Source organism: Macaca mulatta, chromosome 19, assembly GCF_049350105.2.
Source record: "Macaca mulatta isolate MMU2019108-1 chromosome 19, T2T-MMU8v2.0, whole genome shotgun sequence".
Lineage (NCBI taxonomy): Eukaryota > Metazoa > Chordata > Mammalia > Primates > Cercopithecidae > Macaca > Macaca mulatta.
The window spans coordinates 46,759,285-46,779,336 of NC_133424.1; the positions used below are offsets into that span (position 1 = coordinate 46,759,285).

The 20,052-nt window shown below is 53.9% G+C and overlaps 1 protein-coding gene across 18 annotated transcripts; it reads right to left on the minus strand.

Annotated features, from left to right (window-relative positions):
- Positions 1-910: 910 nt before the first annotated feature.
- DMKN (dermokine) lies at positions 911-18,182 on the minus strand. Of its 18 annotated transcripts, XM_077982185.1 has the most exons (20): positions 17,639-18,181; positions 17,179-17,379; positions 17,005-17,061; positions 16,356-16,406; positions 15,992-16,186; positions 15,179-15,223; positions 14,767-14,835; positions 14,495-14,545; positions 12,787-12,822; positions 12,055-12,108; positions 10,025-10,084; positions 9,837-9,884; positions 9,620-9,667; positions 6,460-6,516; positions 6,081-6,128; positions 4,498-4,545; positions 3,920-3,991; positions 2,574-2,597; positions 2,417-2,464; positions 911-1,229 (listed from the first exon to the last, which is right to left on the minus strand). In XM_077982185.1, the coding sequence occupies exons 1-19, from the start codon at positions 17,966-17,968 to the stop codon at positions 2,417-2,419; spliced, it is 1,542 nt and encodes a 513-aa protein (XP_077838311.1). In that variant the 5' UTR covers positions 17,969-18,181; the 3' UTR covers positions 911-1,229. The 18 variants fall into 18 exon arrangements, with proteins under 18 accessions (XP_077838311.1, XP_028694802.2, XP_077838315.1 ...); XM_028838969.2 differs by lacking the exon at positions 15,179-15,223; XM_077982189.1 differs by lacking the exon at positions 10,025-10,084.
- Between the last annotated feature and the right edge of the window lie 1,870 nt (positions 18,183-20,052).

Here is a 20,052-nt window from a genome sequence, read left to right on the forward strand (position 1 = left end):
ATAGTTCCATTGTCGCTTTTTCAGGCCACCAAAACACCTGTGGCTGCTTCAAGTGCAAAAAGAACAGTATTCAAGCCGGGTATGGGGACTTACGCCTGTAATCCCAGCAACTTTGGGAGGCCGAGGCGGGTGGATCACCTGAGGTCAGGAGTTCGAGAACACCCTGGCCAACATGGTGAAACCCGGTCTGTACTAAAGATACAAAAATTAGCCAGGTGTGGTGGCGCATGCGTGTAATCCTAGCTACCCAGGAGGCTGAAGCAGGAGAATTGCATGAACCCAGGAGGTGGAGGTGGCAGTGAGCCAAGATCGTGCCACTGCACTCCAGCCTGGGCTACAGAGTGAGACTCACTCTTAAAAAAAAAAAAAAAAAAAAAAGAATGGCGGCTGGGCGCGGTGGCTCACGCCTGTAATCCCAGCACTTTGGGAGGCCGAGGCGGGCGGATCAGGAGGTCAGGAGATTGAGACCATAGTGAAACCCTGTCTCTACTAAAAATACAAAAAATTAGCCGGGCGCGGTGGCGGGCGCCTGTAGTCCCAGCTGCTCGGGAGGCTGAGGCAGGAGAACGGGCGTGAACCGGGAGGCGGAGCTTGCAGTGAACCAAGATCGCACCACTGCACTCCAGCCTGGGCGACAGAGCGAGACTCCGTCTCAAAAAAAAAAAAAAGAAAAAGAAAAGAATGGTATTCAGATATAGGTTGGTTAATGATTTTTTTTTTTTTTTTTAACAGATGAGGAAACTGATGCACGATGCAGGCTGCTTGTCAGAAATAAAACCCAGGTCTCATCTCTCTCGGCCTCTGTGCCTTATACCAGTTTCAGGCAGATTAGCTGCCCCTAAATCACTCTTCCATCCTCCCTGAGCCAGGCCATCAACATAGCATTAAAGAATAAAATTTGAGAAAGTCGTAGGGAAACAAGACTCATGTTTTATTTCCACAGAGAGACTCAAAAGTAGGAAGCTCCTCCTTCCCGGAGAACTGTCACAGTGACTTCAGGTCACAAAAGGGAGCGGGTAGAGAAAGATGCTGGTGTATCCGATGAGGCTGGTGGTCACTGAGGCCCCACAGTGCAGTGGGAGGAAATAAGGAGACACAAGCTGGGTCCCCAGCCTAGGAAACAGAGGTGCAGCAGCCGGGCCAGGGCTGGTACAGGCTGGGAGCCAAGGGGAGGAGCTCCCTGACTACCAGTGTTTCTCGGGGCCTCGGTGGTGGTTGGAAGAAATTGCCTAGAAGAAAGAAAATCAAATGGTAGCATGTGGCCATTCCTAAGCCTACGGAAATGGGGCTTCTTTTCACCCAGCGTCTGGGCGCCCACCATTCTTTTGCTGTCCAACCTGTTCACCTGTGGTGCCCCTCACTTTTGCTTCACCTAAAACAAAGTTTGTGGTTCTGCCGAGCTAAGCTATCACCTCTCGCCGCTGCAGCCTCGCTGCGTCCTGCCTCTGAACCTTTCCACCAGGAGGCTCTTTTCTCTACAGTTCCCCTGCAACATCTCTATCCCGGTCCCTGTGCTCCATCTAGAACACCATCTTCTCTTCTCAGAGCTGTGCCTGTGTGGTCCCACCTTAGGGTGCTTTCTGATGGTCCTAGGTCATTTTCTTTCTTCCTTTATCTCTTTCTTTGTTTCTTTCTTTCTCTCTCTCTCTCTCTCTCTTTCTTTCGTTCTTTTTTTAGAGACAGGGTCTCCCTCTGTTGCCCAGACTAGAGTGCAGTGGTGTGATCATAGCTCACTGCAGTTTTCAACTCCTGGGCTCAAGCGATCGTTCTGCCTCAGCCTTCAAGTAGCTGGGACTACAGGCAGGTGCCACCATGCCCGGCTAATCTTTCTGTTTGTTTGTTTGTTTGTTTCATTTCATTTGTTTGTTTGTTCGTTCTGATTGCCCAGGCTGGAGTGCAGTGGCGTGATTGCAGTTCACTGCAGCCTCAAGCTCCCAAGCTCAGGTGATTCTCCCACCTCAGCCTCCAGAGTAGCTGGGATTACAGTCATGCACCATCTCACCTGTCTAATTTTTTGTATTTTTAATAGAGACGGGGTTTTGCCATGTTTCCCAGGCTGGAATGGTTTGTTTTGGTTTGTTTTGCTTTTCTAGAGGTGGGGTCTTGCTATATTGCCCAGTCTGGACTCAAACTTCCAGCCTCAAGTGATCCTCCCACCCCAGCCTCACAAAGCACAGAGGTTACAGGCATAAGTCACCGCACCCGGCCCTAGATCATTTTATTATGGGTCTTTCTCCACACCCCACCATGAGCTCCCCTCTGCCTTAACACCTTTAGAGCATCCACGCAGAGCATACCTGACTTCATGTCGCTGCCCACTGAGATCTGAGGATATACCAAGATCCTGGCCCTGCCCTGGGGTGACTATGCATCCGCTCCCAGGATGTGGCCTGGTGCGGCCCACTCTGACACTCACCTACCAAAACTTCACCCACTGCAGCAGGCCAGGTTGCACCCGGGAAGCCTGCCAGAAAAAGAGAAATCTGAGTGGTCACCACAGGGTCCCTTCCACACCCTCTGGCCTCAGGCCCCTTCTCTCTCCAGCCAGATGAAGATCAGGCCCCCATACTCACCGAGGAAGAAGGCGAGACTCCCCCCTGCGAAAAAATCAAAGGAAAGTGATGTGGGGCTCATGGCCTCCCTGTACCCTGCCATGGCCTCCGGGCTCACGAAGGGCCCAGCGGCAAGGGCAGGCTCACACCGGGGCTATCACCAAGGTTCTCCAGTCTGACTGTGGACATTCAGACTGTGGAGTTGGTTTCACAGCACATTTATTATCCTAAGTGTACTTGATCCAAGATGATATTGAACATGATTCCTGGGCACGTACTGGCCAAGGGGGTCAAAAGAGGATAGGCCTCCCTTCGGCCTGCCAGGTGGGTCGACATTGGCCACAGATAACCCGGCAGAGTGGAAGCCACAGGCAGTAGAAGCTGCACGTCCCTCCTCTCACCGGCCTGTGGTTTCTCTCAGTGGAAAGTCCACTCCCCAAGGCGAGGACTTTATTGTCGTGAGAGATGGAAATACCCAGCCTGCTGTCGCTTTGTCAGCCGAATTTGCACTTAGCATATTCATTTACTGATGTTACGAGATTGCCTTCATTGCAACAGAATGAAACCATATTTTCACGTATTTTTTCCTTTCATTTCCTTTGTGGAATAAAGCATCCATTTTTCCACCAACCATCCACTCCCTGGCTGGCCCCTAAGCGCGAGTCTGTTTTCCTCACTCTCCATTCCATCTTCCCCAAAAAACGTCCACAGAGAGGGAACCTGTGAGGAAGAGCTGCTCGTGTGTTTTGCAGGTGTCGTTATTTTTTTTTCTAGACGGAATCTTGCTCTGTTGCTCAGGCTGCAGTGCAGTGGCGCAATCTCAGCTCACTGCAACCTCCACCTCCTGGATTCAAGCAATTCTCCTGCCTCAGCCTCCCAAATAGCTGGGACGACAGGCGCCCGCCACCATGCCCGGCTAATTTTTGTGTTTTTAGTAGAGATGGGGTTTCACCATGTCGGCCAGGTGGTCTTGAACTCCTGACCTCGTGATCCGCCCGCCTGGGCCTCGCAAAGTGCTGGGATTACAGTTGTGAGGCACTGCGCCCGGCCGGTGTCATGAGTTTTTAGACCCTATATTCTTCTTGGAGAGGGTGTTGGTTCTCAGTTTTCTCTGTTGCTGCTGCTCCTTTTTAACCTTTTCTGACTGGGTGGGTGTGAGGAGCATTGAACCCTCCTGCCTTTCACTTCCAAACTGTCTCAGGGAACCCGAGTCTCCCTTGCAAAAGGGTGGGGAGGCCTGGACTCAAAGAGAGCGGGATCCAGCCTCAGGCAAGGCAACCAACCGAGAGGACCCGGCAGTGAAAGCCTCTCTCCCCATCCCCCATGCAGAGCCCCCAGTGGGAAGACGGGGCGGTTGCAGGTCTCACCTTTGCAGGGGTCTTGACTGAGTACTGCCCACCATAGGCAGTGGGATACGCATGCTGGTTATAGTTGTAGTTCTGTGGAAGAAGTGGGTGTGGGGGTTAGAACAGACGGAAGAAGGCCATTTTGCTCTGGAATAAACATTCCACCTTCCTGCCTGGACCGAACCTTTCTTAAAACGCCTGCCTTCTCCCCTCGTGTCATGTGTTTTCTTTTATAGAATCTCCTCCAGCCAGCTAGGGCCCACACCCTCACCTGCCTTTACTGTCCTAGCCCAAATGGCCACCACCTTCTCCTCCTCCTCACCCTGCCCTCGAGTCCTCTCCCAACTCTTCAAGTGTTACTTGGGAGATGAGGGTAGGAGACCAAGAAAAGAAGCTCCAGGACCTAACCCAGTGGGTCCGTGGTAGATGTCTCACCTTGGAAGTTACAGCTGCCACCTCCTACCAGCCTGCACCCGGCTGAGAATGCCATTGAATGGGGTGGGGGGTGGGGGCAAAGAGAATTTCAGATTGCCCAGACCTGGGAGCAAGGCCAAGGGGGACCAAGGGCCCTGCAGGGGAACCTGAGGACAGAGACTCACCTGATCGGCGCCGCCTGCACGTTTCTGCAGTGATGACGTGTCCGCACCCTGAAAGGAAAAAGGGGCCACAGTTTTTGCCTCTGCAGTCGTGCGGGCCTTGCCGGGCTTCCGGAGCCCCAGTTTCTCCCTCACCCCACCCTTTCCACGTGCTACCTATAGAGAAGGCAGTGAGCCTGGAGAAGCTGTTGGCCCAGATAGATAGACGACAGATTTCCACACTCAGCATTGGGAGCCAGGGAGAGAACCAGGTTTGGCAACTCCTTCCCCACCCATGCCCTGGGAGAGTTGACAGCTCCAGCCTGAGACTGAGCTAGAACAAGTGAGTTGCAGCCACGCAGGCTCCTCTGGGGCAGACCCAGGCACCGCAGCCCAGCTCGCCTTCTGCCTGTACCAAGTCCTGCTGCTATGCCCGTAGGCCCTTAGTCCCTGCACACCGATGCCATGCCCCACAGGGTGCTTGAAGGAGGGGCTGTTATCTGCAGAAGCTGCATGCTTAGGTTAGCTCTGGGCTGCAGGAAGCAAAAAAAAGAAATACAAGAAAACAGATAAAGCAACTTAAGGCACTGCAGATGCGCCGGACACCCCCAGCCCCAGCACAGGAGGAGAAACTAAGCGTTGAAAAGCCATCACAGCTTCTCCACTTGGACCCTCCGCCCCGCCACACACACACACACACACACAGTGACAGTGAAGTCCTGACTCCAGCATTAACTCTGCCTTATCCATACCTGACCTTGAACCTAAACCCCACTGCAAGCCCTAACCCTGAGGTCACAAACTGGTTGACCATGGGCCTCCAGATATTTTTTGCTTGGTCCACTTAAAAATTAAATTAGTTACAATTAGAGATCAGCATCCTGGTTCTTCGTGAAACATCAGACGACCTGCCACCCTGTTCACACACACATGTATGACCGCACTCAGCTGAAGTCGACCTCCCCCTTCGCAGGGCCCCACCTGTCCAGCCTCATGTACTTGGCACATGTAGATGCGGGAGCAGGCAGCCCTTACCTCAGTGCCCACGGGTCCTGTTTCTCAAAGGCTACTGGCCATGCACAGTTGGAGTGTGGTCTTTGGCACGGTCCAGAGGTCCGGCCCATCCTCCCTGACCCAGGTCTTCAGACCCTCAGCAGCTGCCTCCACTAGACAGGGACCTGACCCCTGCATAACGCCTTCCCATTCCCCCTCAGCTGTCCTCCCCATGCCCCAGCCTAGGCCCCTTCTTCCCCACGACGTGGTCTCCCCGCACCTGCGCACGCTGCGGTACCCACCCAGCTGTGGCTCCCCTGGGTCCAGGCCAGGCCCAGCAGGAGCAGGAGCAGAGCAGAGGCAGCGGCCAGCTTCATGTTCATGTGCTTGTGGAAGCCCCAGCGCTTGGCCTTGGCTTTTATCCTAGGAGGTCCTCCCACCCTGCTCTTCAGTGACTCACAGCTTCTCCCTCTCACCCCGCCCCCACTTGGGATTGCACAAAGCCTGAGAAAGTGGGAAGGGAGGGGAAGAAACTGGGACAGACACCTGGGTCAGCGGCTCGCCCAGGGCCCCAAACCCCGTGTCCCAGAGCTGAGAAGTCCTGCCCCGCTTACCTCAATAATTGCTTTCCAGTTGAGGAAAGGAGTGTTGTGTTTGAAATCCTGCGGGGAGAAGGAGGGCGGAGTGGGCCGGGGAGGCAGAACCCAGGGGGTGGTCTGTGCAGCAAATTGGGGTAGTCTCCAGCTAGGAAGGAGCTTTTGGGTGTGGTTTGGGGTTGGAGGAAGGTAAGCACGTGGGAGATTGAGGGTGGCAGGACTTGAGATGGTATTGGTGATAAGATTTGGGCGATAAGATTTGGATGAGCTATCTCAAAAATGAAAAGAGGGGGAGTTTGGAGACAGGTGGTGGGAGCAGAGGGTGGCTGCCTTGAGGGAGGCTTGGGGAGTCGGGAGGGCCAGGCCTCCATTCTTCAAACAGCAAGAATTCTTCTACCTCCCAGAGTCGGCTGAAGTAGAGGAGGGCTCGGGTGCTGGGGGGTGGGACTTTGTTCTGTGGATGAAAGGTGGTGAGCAGGTTAGCAGAGAGCCTGGGCACGCTCACCCACCCCTCCTCCTGCTACTGCCCTTTCTCAGCCTTCAGAATGTCATTGTGACTAAGGTTTGGAACGGGAGGAGCTGGGAGTCTTTAGGGACACCAGAAAACCATGTTTGGAAACACAGGGAGAGAGAGAGGCACTAACCAACTCTCCCTGTCCCAGAGCATACAATGTTCTCTATCCCAAGTCTGCCAGCCTCCAGCAGAACCTAATTCTAGCAAAACCTCAAGACTAGGACCTGCCTGAGAGCATCCCCTTTCCACCTGCTGGGCCTCCTCCATCCCATTTCCCAAAGCTGTGGGCTGCAGTCACCCTTTCCACACCACCCCGGACAACAGCGGAGACGTAAGAAAGGAGCAGAGACCAGGAGTTTAGGGCAGCTAAGGTTTATTTCAAGGGCAAGGGCTGAGATTAGTGATGAGAGAGAGTGGTGTTTTAAGAAGGGAGTAGGGGGCTCCCATCCATCTGGTGGCTCCTTGTCTGGAGGTCACGGGATGCGAGAGCTCCTCTGGTCCTGGGCAAAGAAATAGGTTCTTTTTTTTTTTTTTTTTTTTTTTTTTTGAGACAGGGTCTCACTCTGTTGCCCAGGCTGGAGTGCAGTGGCACGATCTCAGCTCACTGCAACCTCCGCCTCCTGGGTTCAAGCGATTCTCCTGCCTCGGCCTCCCAAGTAGCTGGGACTACAGGCGCACACCACCACACCTGGCTAATTTTTGTATTTTTAGTAGAGATGGGCCACATTGGCCAGGCTGGTTTCAGACTCCTGACTTCAAGTGATCCACCAGCCTTGGCCTCCCAAAGTGCTAGGATTATAGGCATGAGCCACCGCGTCTGGCCAGAAATAGGTTCTAAAGAGAGAGCTTGAGGAACAGGAATTCCGGGACATCGTGAGCCGACACAAGGGTATAAAAAACCCCTGCTCCAGAAATCTACAGGGACCTTTTTGCCCCGCTATCCAAACAAACCCAGATACCCCGGCATGGGCTTGAGAACCCCCTGCCTCGTCAGAAACATTACACTGCGTTCCCCTCTGCTTCCTCCTCACTCTGGCTGAAGTCCTCAGCTCCCTCGCCCCACTGTGGAGAGCGGGGCTCCACCCTCTGCCCTGCCCACCTCTACCCTGCCTGCTGTCTAGGAGATCTGCCTCCTGAGGAGCTGGCCCAGATGAATCCTGACTCACTGCGATCACTCCCTCGACTGCCGCCCTAGATGGGCAAAAATGGCACGGTGTCGGTCCTGGTTCTCTGGGAAGTGTCTGTATGTGCCCCGGCTCCCATCAGACCCTAAGTTCCCTGTGACCCGGGAAAGAGTCTTGTTTCTACCAGAAACCATTCTCTATGAAACAGAGAGGCCGGATGCAGTGGCTCACGCCTGTAATCCCAGCACTTTGGGAGGCCAAGGCGGGCAGATCACTGGAGGTAAGGAGTTCGAGACCAGCCTGGCCAACATAGTGAAACCCCACCTCTACTAAAACTACAAAAATTACCCGGGCGTGATGGTGGGCACCTGTAAACCCAGCTACTAGAGAGGCTGAGGCAGGAGAATCGCTTGAACCCGGGAGGCAGAGGTTGCAGTGAGCCGAGATCAAACCACTGCGCTCCAACCTGGGTGACAAAGCGAGACTCAGTCTCACAATAAATAAATAAATAAATAAATAAATAAATAAAAGAGAAAGAAAGAGAGAACATGAATCCACTGTAGCTGGGTGGGAACATCTGTACTCTCCTCTCTCCTCAACCTTCTTCCTAAAACGTCAGACTTCGATTTTCCTGAGCCCAGTCTTCTTTCTTTTACATTAAAGGCCAGAAGCTCCACTGCTCACAGGGATCAGTTGGGTGGCTAAAATGACTGTGACAGGTAGGGACAGTCTGGCCACTAGAGAGTGACCCTCCCACCTATTCCCAACACATCCTACCTGGGCCAAGCAGCAGCTGTTTCTCAGCTCTCGCCTAACCCCATCCCGTGGAAATGGAATCCAGTGTTGCCAAAGTTTTTGAAAGAAACCCGAAATCCAAATCATTATGTGAAGTCTCTCCATGTTTAAACTAATTCATATTCTTAAAAAAAAAAATAGTGGGCCGGGCGCGGTGGCTCAAGCCTGTAATCCCAGCACTTTGGGAGGCCGAGGCGGGCGGATCACAAGGTCAGGAGATCGAGACCACAGTGAAACCCCGTCTCTACTAAAAATACAAAAAATTAGCCGGGCGCGGTGGCGGGCGCCTGTAGTCCCAGCTACTCAGGAGGCTGAGGCAGGAGAATGGCGGGAACCCGGGAGGCGGAGCTTGCAGTGAGCCGAGATCGCGCCACTGCACTCCAGCCTGGGCAACAGCGTGAGACTCCGTCTCAAAAAAAAAAAAAAAAAAAAATAGTGGCTCAGAAACCCATCCTTTCATCACCAGTCGCAGCTTCTGCCGGGGCAGTGTCTGTGTGGGTTGTCTGTCTGTCCTTCCTCCCCTCCCTTCCAGTCCAGCCCCCTCTCCTCTAGAGGTGCCTCTGCTACTCAGATATCAAAGCAGCCTGGCCAGGGGTTCCCCTGCAGGAGGGAAGTGTGGGCAGGGAGGAAGGAGGGAGGGGTTCTGCACCCCAGCTGTGTTTTTGTTTGTGTGGGAGAGACTAATGCCTGTCACCCCTGAGGCTGTCGGCCACTGCTGGTTCCTTTCTCTGGGTGTCCATCCTCTCGGGGCGTCTTCGCTCCACCTCCCTCCTCATTCTGTGTACCCTCTAGGAGTCAACCTACTCTCCCCTTAACCTTCCCCATCTCAAAGGGGGAACTGAGGTTCGGGACCTGCTCGGGTCTATGTGTTGAAGCAGCAAAGAAGCCCATCCCCTCCAATCATCCCCAATCCCAACTGCTCCGGATTCTGCCCCTCTTTTCAGGCCTCCTCTGTCCTCCCTCCTCCACCCCCAGTGGGTTTAGTTTTTGTTTTTAGCACTGGCCTAAATGCTCCCTTAGTAGCCAGGGTCACTGTTTCCCCAGCTCACCGAGCGGAGGTTTAGCTTTCTTCCCTATACCCCTCTCCGACGGAGATTGGGATCACACGGCCTTCCAGCCCTTACCTTGCTTATGGCATCCCAGTTAATGAAACCCAGCTTGGATTTAAAATTCTGCAGAGGAAACAAAAAGAAGAATGGCCAAATTGAGTCATAAGGTAATTGGCCGAGAGAGGTCAAGGGCCACTGCTGACTGTTGGTTTAGAAAGAGGACCCCAGCCTGTAGGGCCAAGGGCAGGGGTTTTCCAAATGCAAGTGAACAGGGCCATCTTGCAGAACTCACCTTCCAGAAAGTGTCAAAGTTAAACATCCCAGGAGATGTCTCAGAGTTCTATGGAATCAAGGAGAAATGGGATGAGACGAAGAACCCACTTTGTGAGCCAGAGGCGAGAGATATGAGTGGCAGGAGGGGAGGCGAGGATTGCGTGACACCATGGTCCCAGCCCAAGGTGGAGTGTCGCCTCCACTCACCACAGTATTGACTCCACCAACAGCGTCACCTCCTCTGCTGCCCCAGCTGGACCCCTGCCCCTGGGTGGGGAAAAGGGGGACCGATGTCCAAGGCTTATGCATCCTATCATGCCTGCCACCTGTCAACCTGCCCCGGATTGCTTCATCCCCACCTCGGTCCAGGCTTCCTGTCCTCCTCTCTGTAAAGCCGCCTTCTCTTCCTTACATAGCCCCTAAAAGTTCACCTAGGAAGGCCTTCTTAGAATGGCTTGCTCCCATGGAACCCCACTCAGTCCCCTGAATCTCAATATTCAGACTCTTGCCTTCACCCTTTTCTGTCCCCAAAACACCCCAAGTAATGGGATTAGTTGGCACGCAGTCCCACGGCACGCCAAGCACCGTGCCTTATGCGGCATCTGCCTCCAGAGTCTGGACTCCACAACACCTTGGTCTGGTGGTGACACAGAAAGCTGTATGGTAACTGAAGGCTACGTGAGTCAGGCTTCACTGTCCTCATTTTACCGGAGGAAGCTCAGGCTAGAAGAGGTTAGCTGACCTGCCTGAAGATACACAGATGACATGATAGAGCTGGTGGTGTTTTTAACATATATCTTAAATTTTTTTGAGGCTGGGCACAGTGGCTCACGCCTGCAATCCCAGCACTTTGGGAGGCCGAGATGGGCGGATCACGAGGTCAGGAGATCGAGACCACCCTGGCTAACATGGTGAAATCCCGTCTCTACCAAAAGCACAAAAAAAAAAAAAAAAAATTTGCCGGGCGTGGTAGCAGGCGCCTGTAGTCCCAGCTACTCGGGAGGCTGAAGCAGGAGAATGGCGTGAACCCGGGAGGCGGAGCTTGCAGTGAGCCGAGATTGCGCCACTGCACTCCAGCCTGGGCCAAGGGTGAGACTCCTTCTCAAAAAAAAAAAAAACTTATTTTCCTTTCTTTGTTTTTGTTTGTTTGAGATGGAGTTTTGCTCTTGTTGCCCAGGCTAGAGTGCAATGGCACGATCTTGGCTCACTGCAACCTCCACCTCCCAGGTTCAAGCGATTCTCACACCTCAGCCTCCCAAGTAGCTGGGATTACAGGCATGCGCCACCATGCCCGGCTAATTTCGTATTTTTAGTGGAGGTGGGGTTTCACTATGTTGGCCAGACTGTTTTCGAACTCCTGACCTCAGGTGATCCACCCGCCTCGGCCTCTCAAAGTGCTGGGATTATAGGTGTGAGCCACTGTGCCCGGCCTATTATTTTATTTTTGTAAAGTAGAGACAGCGTCTTGCTATGTTGCTCAGGCTGGTCTCAAACTCCTGGGCTCAAATGATCCCCGCACCTCAGCCTCCCAGAGCACTGGGATTACAGTTATGCTGATGCCTGGTCAGAGCTGGCTTTTGAAACCCCATCTTCTACCTCAAAGCTCAGTGACTTTCTCCTTCTTTTTTTTTTTTTTTTTTTGAGACGGAGTCTTGCTCTGTCGCCCAGGCTGGAGTGCAGTGGCCAGATGTCAGCTCACTGCAAGCTCCGCCTCCCGGGTTTACGCCATTCTCCTGCCTCAGCCTCCCAAGTAGCTGGGACTACAGGCGCCCGCCACCGCGCCTGGCTAGTTTTTTGTATTTTTTAGTAGAGACGGGGTTTCACCATGTTAGCCAGGATGGTCTCGATCTCCTGACCTCATGATCCGCCCGTCTCGGCCTCCCAAAGTGCTGGGATTACAGGCTTGAGCCCCGCGCCCGGCCGACTTTCTCCTTCTCAACACTGCCTCCCTAAGTATGGAAATCCCCTTGGCCATTCTTCTGTTACTTTTATCTGTTTTTTCCCATTACAAAAGTAACATGGCTCTGATCCAAATCAAAAGGAAGGAAGGAAGGAAGGAATGAACCGAAAAGGGAGATGGGGATCCCAGACCTCTGTTTTGGTCTCCTGATGGTTACTGGACACAGATTTAGAGCAGCTTGCAAGAAGAAACTGACATTTTTGTTTCTTTTCCCAGGATCTTAGCATGCTTCACCATCTCTTCTCCTAAAGCCAACCCTGCCTGCCCCTAAGCTCACCGGATCATTGTCTCCAGAGCCTCCAAGGTGGTGATTGCCCTCTTTGCTTACTTCCTAGGGAGACAGAAAATGGAGAGGAGTTGATGGGGAGGCAGGCAGGCAGGGGGACGAGAGGGCAGAGAAGCAGGGTGTCAGCAAGGGGTTCCTGAATCGGGGGACTGAGACATGAGCATGACAGAGGACTTCCCAGAGCCCCGAGAAAGAGGTCCTTGTCTCAGGGAAGCTCCATCTGCCCTTCGATCTTATTTCGAGCTCCTGTGGGTCGGGTGGCTGCTCACTTACAATGTCCAGAGATAACATTGCCATCTCTGTTTATGTTCATTTCTGCAAGCCACCCAAAATCCATCAGGGAGGGCTTTGCCAGCAAGGCATCTGAATTCTCCCCTGGCTTGGGAGCTGGAGTGAGCCAGGCTGTTGCACTAAATTGATTCAAACTGAAGGACCCTGTCTGGGCTGATTGGCATTAGTAAGAAAAGGGGATGCTAGCTGGAGAGCCAGTAGCGGCTGAGGCGGCGTAGAGTAGACTGGCTGGTCCCCTCTTAAGGGAGAGGTGGGCTCCTCTGGAGTCCTGCTTTATCTGCTGTGAAACGTGGTGAATTCCAGACCCATAAGTACTTCCTCGTTCCCAGAGCTCTCACGTAGACCTGTCTGCCAGTATTGCTCCTGGAGAACCTACCTCTATCCCACTTACTACTGGTACAGTCTCTGCCCCCAGGTCTGCCATCCTCTTACCCTCGTGTTGCTGGAAACTCTCTCTCCTCTGGAGTCCTGCAGGGTGAGACAAAGAAACACAGACCCCTGTTTAAGATCCTGAGGCCACCACCAAAAATTAATGTATTGATTTAATATGATTCCTCTAACAATCCTAATGGCACTGTCTTTTGGAACTGGTTCAAACACTGACTTTTTTTTTTGGAAGGACAAAAGTCTAAGAATAGGTAAGGAAACACTGGAAAAGATAAATGGTAAGTGAAGATAAGAGGAAGATAGTAACATACTCTAAAGCTACCATAAATAAAGCAGTGTGGTCCTTGTCTGACAGAATTCCCAGAAGCTCCCCAAAATACTAAGGTATTTATAAGAGGCATTTTAAGTCAGAGGCTGAAGTGTTTGAATACATGGGACTGGGAATATCAGTGAAGTATTTTGGAGGAAAATTTTAGTTCGAGCTCATCAGTTTCCTCCTCTCTATTTTTAACCAGTTTTCCCCCTCATAAAGGAGCACACAGCTCGGATACAAAGTGTAGGGTAAGTCTGGTTAGATGGAGGGGTGGGACTAGACAGCATACGGGAAAACAAAGTCCAGATGCATCCCAGTTAAACTGAAAAAATGAAATTACAGGACTATGCATAGTGCTAGAAGAAAATAAAAACCTTAAAGCAGTACACCAAGAGCAAAAACCATAGAGGAAAAGATGGCTGTTTTTTGACTACTTATATACTTAAAACTGTGGTATATTATAAAACTAGAAAAGGCCGGGTGCAGTGGCTCATACCTGTAATCCCAGCACTTTGAGAAGCCGAGGCGGACAGATCACCTGAGGTCAGGAGTTTGAGACCAGCCTGGCCAACATGGTGAAGCCCTGTCTCTACTAAAAATACAAAAAAAAAAAAAAAAAAATAGCCAGGGGTGGTGGCAGGCACTTGTAATCCCAGCTACTCGGGAGGCTGAGGCAAGAGAATCTTTTGAACCCCGGAGGTGGAGGTTCCAGTGAGCCGAGATCGCACCACTGTACTCCAGCCTGGGCAACAGAATGAGACTCCATCTCAAAAAGGAAAAAAAAAAAAAAAAAAAAAAACTAGAAAGAGGGTTACAAATGGGGAGAAAGTTTTTTAAAATCCAGTTTGTTCCCATAAAAGGTTAGTGTCCCTCATAGATGATCTAAAAAGAGCTGTCTCTACTCAGCCCCAGCACTTCCGGTCTGGCCTTACTCCTGGCCAGGTGAGTCCTTTCCCACCAGCCTCACCCAGGAGCTTGTTAGCAACGCAGAGCTCAGCCTTACTCAACCCTGTTAGAGCAACCCGCACTTTCACAAGATCTCAGTAACACTAACTCTCAGCACCACGGTTGCTGACATAAAGCCCACATTTCCAGCATAACTGGGGGGAATGTTCTTTCCAAAACACTCTGAATCCCCCAGAGTTCACCACAGTCTGTTCCCTGGCTGGATAGAGGACATTTAAGACAATTGTGCCAGGATCGGTTTACTTGGGATTTCTCCCAGCCCCATCTGTGGTATAAGGTGAGGTATATCACAGCAAGATTTGCAATTAATTAGTACTTTGGAAATTGTTAGCATTTTTAGGAGTGCATTTTGGTTTCTTCTGCTGAAATAGTTCCCCGCAGACAAGGCAGGAGGGGGCTGAGCGGAGTTGAGTTAGGAGGAGCGGGCGCAGTCCCGGGCAGGAACTGCAGTCCCCAAGAGACTTTGGCTCTCACCTGAATTCCAGATCCCCCGGTCCCGCGGGCTTCATTCCCTGGATTTTCACACTGCCGGGGGAAGAAAGTGGAGGCTTTCTCTCAGTCCCCTCCCAGACCAGTCCCAGCCCCCAAATGGGAGCATTTTAACCCTGGGGCGAGCCTCTTCCGCTCCACTCCGCGGCCATCCAGCCCCATCTCCGCGGAGCCTTGGCTCCTCGATCCTGCAAGTGACATCAGCTGCTCTCCTTTTTCTTCCCGCGGTAGGTGGGAGATTCACGCCAGTCACTCACCCCGGGTTTATGTCCGTTTACTCCGCCGCTCCCACCGTGGTTGCCGGAGGAGGAGCCGGTACTGGATCCCTGCAGGGGAAAGCAAGATTTCAAACGCTGTCCTAAAGGACCTAAAGGGGACCCAGTCGCTCCCAGCGGTGTTGCAGATTTGTTGGAACCCCAATCAGATTCCAGTCCTCTTTCCAGCCTCCACACCTTCCCTGTCTTTAGCCTGTTGGTCGCTGCAGAAAGTTATTCTGAGCATGGAGAAAGCCAGGTGTGGCCGAGGGTATTCGGAACTATGCAATGATTTGGGGAACCTAAGCTGCCGCCCACCGCAGGCCAGGGGTGGGAACCCCTGGAGCCCGGCCGCGCAGTAGCCGCGATCCTGCCACCAGGGGGCAGCAAGTGGAAGGGACCCGAGAGCCCTCACCTGGGAGCTGCCGGAGCTGCCTTGGTCACCATTCCCAGAACTGCCCTAGATGGGGGAGAAGAGGATTGTACCGGGAGCGGGGCATGAGAGCAGCTCAGGTTATTTGGCGTCTTGTGTTCACGCACCTCCTCCTGTCTGACACCTTTCCCAGACCCCCGAGGAAGCCAGATGTGGCTCCCTCTCCAGCTCGACTCCAGGACACGGGATGGGAGACGCCATCAGCCAAGGGGTTGGACAGGCCATTGGCCAGGAGGCTGGAGGGACTGCCGGCTCTGGAGTCAGTGAGGCCCGGGGCCCTGGGGTGGCAGCTGCGGGGTCACAACGCCCCTTCCTGCCCTCACACTCATGCAGGGGCCCCGTGTGTGAATGTCGTCTGCACCGTCGCTCTGTCAGCGTCCGTAGGTCTCCCGGATCACAGTCCTGCCCCCATTCTCCTGGAAGCTTCCCAGACAAGTGTCATATTCTCCCATGTCCCCCCTCTTCTCCACCACCCCAGGATCTCCTGAGACTTGCCAAGTGGACTTGACTGCAAGAGCTTAGACAGGCGGGATAACGTCCCCACCATCACAGAGTGGAAAATAGGGATACAGAGTCAGAAGCTGTGGGGTGGCTCTGGCAGAAATAATAGTGCGCGTGTCAGGGGCACAGCATGGGTGGGGAACAGGAGGCTGAGGGAACCCCTGAGTGACGACTGCCAGGGAGACTGCCCATCCTGGGGCAGCGGCAGCTTTCAGAGAAACTTGGAGCCCTCTCCCGGCAGGGACCACTAGGGCCTTACCCCATCTCAGTCTTCCACAGAGGTGCCAAACTCACCCAGGAGGACTCACTGCCGCTGTCACCTCTACTGCCACCATTGTTGTTGCTGCTGCCACCATTGTTGCTGTTGCTGCTGCCGCTGTTGCCACTGCTGCCACCACCATTGCCACCGCTGTTGCCACTGCTGCTGCCGCTGTTGTTGTCACTGTTGCTGCCACTGCCACTGCTGCCCGACTGTGAGCCACTGCCTCCCTGAGGGGCAGGAAGGGAGCAGGGCCAGGATTAAAGACAGAGCACCAAGACAGGCCCCACCTCTCTCCCTCTCCACCCAGGCCAAATTCCATGGTGCCCAGTCTAAGGGGAGCAGAACTTTTCCATTTCCTCCTGGTGCAAAACTCCCGGGTTGCCCCTCTCCACTCACCCCAGAGTTGCTTGAGCCTCCGCCTGAGCCAGATGGTGGGGGGTTAGTGCACTGCGGAGGGAAGGGGACGGTGAGTTTGGAGATGTCGGCCTCGGCCGTGGACACAGGCCAGGCCTCTCCTGTTCTTTAGGGCTTGGCTTCCTTTCTCTTAACATGTTTCTCCCACCTCCCCTTCCCATCTGCCTCCTCCCCGGGCCCAGACCCAAGCCCGTCTCTTCCTCCTTTTTTTTTTTTTTTTTTTTTTGAGACAGGGTCTCACTCTGTTGCCCAGGCTGGAGTGCAGTAATGCGATCTTGGCTCACTGCAACCTCCACCTCCCAGGTTCAAGTGATTCTCCTGCCTCAGCCTCCCAAGTGGCTGGGATTACAGGCGCACACCACCACGCCCAGCTGATTTTTGTATTTTTAGTGGAGACAGGGTTTCACCATGTTGGCCAGGCTGGTCTTGAACTCCTGACCTCAGGTGATCCACTTGCCTCGGCCTCCCAAAGTGCTCGGATTACAGGCGTGAGACTCCTTGCCCAGCCCCATCTCTTCCTCTCACCCCAATCCCTCCACTCCCACATCTTGCTTTCCTCTTTCTCTTTCCCCAGCTCTCGGTAGCCTGCACCCAGTGGCTTCTTCGTTCGTTCGCAGCCCTTTCCTCTTACCCCTTCATTCTGGTTGCCGCTTCTCACTGAACCATAGCCAGGCTGGGCCACAGCTCCCTGCAGAGAAGGTGAGACTGAGTGTAGGATCCAGAGGGACCAGAGAGGCACGTGGAGTGTGTGGGCTTGGAGGGAGGGAGGGAGGTGGCAGGTAGCAGGTCTGCGGGGTGACTTTACCTGAGTGTTGGTCCCAAAGTTTGGTGGCCCTCCATTGCCTCCTTGACCCCAGGGGGCTCCCTGAGGGTTGGTTCCAAAGCTGCCTGCTGAGTTTCCAGGGTATCCCTGGTTCCATGGAGTCCCCAGACCTCCAGGATTGCCCTGGCCCTGGCCTCCAAGACCACCTTGGGAGCCAAAGGTGCCATGGCCTCCAGAAGTTTCCTGCAAGAATAACAAACCTGCACTTAGTGGGACCATCTCTGACCCTGACAGAGAAGAGCCAGAGCAAATTGTAGAGAGACCGGGAGAGGGACAGGCAGAGGGACTCCAGGGTGGCATAGGAGGGGGGCGGAACATAGAAGAAAGCTGCCCCAGAAGGCTGCAAGTAAGAGATCCATCCATCCTTTCAACCACTTCCCAAGAATCTCAACCCAGAAGCCCACAGCCTCCCATTTCCACACCTGGCCCCACAGCCACTCACCCAAGCACCGTTGTGACCGGGTGCCCCCTGCCAGGAGCCGTGGACAGCATCTGCTCCATGTTGAATGACATCCTCCACCTGTCTGCCAATCTCATGCCCAGGGTTTCCCAAAGCATGGGCTGCTTCCCCGACCCTGTTGCCCAAAGCATCTGCTGTGCCAAGGCCCGGAACCTGCCTGACTCCAGTGCCGACTGCTTCTCTGGTCCCTTGGCCAAGGGCCTCCCCAGTATTTGTCCCAGCGCTTTCCCCTCCACTCTGCAGGGGGCCAGCCTCCCCACTGCCCAGGCAGAGGGCCAGCAGGAGGCAGGCCAGGGACCCCTGGAACTTCATCTCTGCCCAGCCCCCTCTCTCTCCAGAGTGTCTTCCTCCCACCAGGGTCTCCTTCTTGCCGCCCTTGCTCTGCGTCTGTGTGCCTTCCTCTGTCCTCCTCCTTCCGACTCCCTGTCCTCCCTCCCTCTGGGTCTGCAGCCTTCTATCTCCTGTCCTCAACTTCCCGGCCTTCCCAGAGTCCACCTCCCTGTCACTACTCCTTATACTAGGCTGGGAGAAGGTGACAGGGCTGGGCAACCTGAGGTCCCTCCCCTCAGTGACTCAGGGCCCAGCTACCGATAGGGTAATGAGCGGTAATTGTGAGTCTGAGAGTGTCTGTCGAAACAGAGAGTGAACTGAATCAGGGAGGGAGGGAGAAACGGATGAGGTGATGCAAAAGGGCTCCCATTTCCCAACCCCAGGCATTCGGGGCGCTGGGTGGGGGCAGGGGCATTCAAGGAGACAGGTTGTCAGTGGCTCCTGGAGGCGGTGGGGTGGGGGCAGACTTAGAAAAGAGGAGTTACTGGCAGGACCCCATCAGGGGAGTAAGGACAGGGAAGCCCCAGGGGACAGGACCCACCCAGGCTCAGCCAGCCTGGCTCAGGGGCTCCAGAGTGACAGGCATAGCCCATCGTCCACCTTTTTTGGTTTCAGCACCTCAGCCTCTCCTCTCCCTCTCCCCTCCCGCATTGCCACCTACAGGTGACTGCCCTGTTGTTCCTCCACACCTTCCAGCCCGAGAGAGAGACTGGCTGCGTGTCAGCTTCTGACGTTCTGGGGAGAGCCCCCGGGGGGACCCTCAGTGCTGGGGAGGGAGGTGGCTGTCGCCCTTTGAGTGGTCAGCAGGGTGTCTCAGCGTTCGGGCTGCTCCCGGCTGAGAAAGCTGGGTGCGGAGCAGGACGGCCGGGCGCGCCAGCCACCCCCAGGGAACGAGTGGGAGGGAAGGCCAAGGGAGGGAGCCGCTGACCCAGGCGCCCATCCTGTTTACGCAGCCCTGGAGGGGCACCTGTGAGTATGAGCACCTATGAGGGGCGGGACTGGGCCAGCTCACCCCACCCATCCCCCAGGCCAGGGGCCAGGGCAGCAGTGGGAAGCGAGGAGAGGGTAACACAAGGTCAGAAGTCATCCGTGAGTGCCACAGCCCTCTCCCCAGTCCCAGCTCGTGATACAGAACCTGGGAGCCTCCCCCCGCCTCACCTCTGCCCAGCAAATGTGGCTGCTTCTCTATTCCCAGGGGCCACAGGTTCTCCCACTGTCTCGTATCACTGGGGTTCATCACCCAGTTAGGAGGGGCCAGTTTCCATCAGCCTTTCTCAATGTCTCTCAGTCAGTCTCTCCCTCCTCTCTCCACCCCAATATCCGCACCCCAGCTTGTAACATCCAACACTTCTTACCTTGTAAACACAATCCCCATCTATCCTCCTCAGCTCCTACTTCCCTGTTATTCCATCTCTTACTCGTTAATGATGATAATAATAATGGCGGTAATAATAACAACAATAATAATAATTACAGCTCCAGCTTATCAGCGCTTCTCGATGTACCCAGCATTGGACTAAGCACAAGCAGTTTAAGAATTATACAACTCTAGGAGATAGTTCTTTTTTTTTAGAGACAGGGTCTTGCCCAGGCTGGAGTACAGTAGCACACTCGTAGCTCACTGCAGCATGGACCTCCTGGGCTCAAGTGATCCTCCCGTCACCCTCCCAAGTAGCTGGGACTACAGATGCACACCACCACGCCCAGCTAATTTTCTTTTTTTTCTTTTTGAGACAGAGTCTTACTCTGTTGCCCAGGCTGGAGTGCAATGGCACAATCTTGGCTCACTGCAACCTCTGCCTCCCAAGTTCAAGCGATTCTCCTGCCTCAGACTCCCAAGTAGCTGGGATTACAGGCACCCGCCACCATGCCGGGCTAATTTTTGTATTTTTAGTAGAGACAGCATTTCACCATGTTGGCCAGGCTGGTCTCGAACTCCTGACCTCGTGATCTGCCCGCCTCGGCCTCCCAAAGTGTTGGGATGACAGGCATGTGTAAACACTGGTATTACATCATACTTGCTGCAGCTCCTGCACTCTTTGTTTTTTGTTGGTTTATTTGTTTTG

Bases quoted from the DNA above. Each gene is read 5' to 3' on its own strand.
- DMKN (XM_077982194.1), bottom strand. From the start codon at position 17,968: ATGAAGTTCCAGGGGTCCCTGGCCTGCCTCCTGCTGGCCCTCTGCCTG. The intron at 14,836-15,178 runs GTGAGGGCTCTC...TTTCCCCTGCAG, and splicing joins GCAGCTCCGGCAGCTCCCAG to GGATCCAGTACCGGCTCCTC. The intron at 6,129-6,459 runs GTAGAAGAATTC...TTCTCCCCGCAG, and splicing joins ACTTCAGCCGACTCTGGGAG to GATTTCAAACACAACACTCC.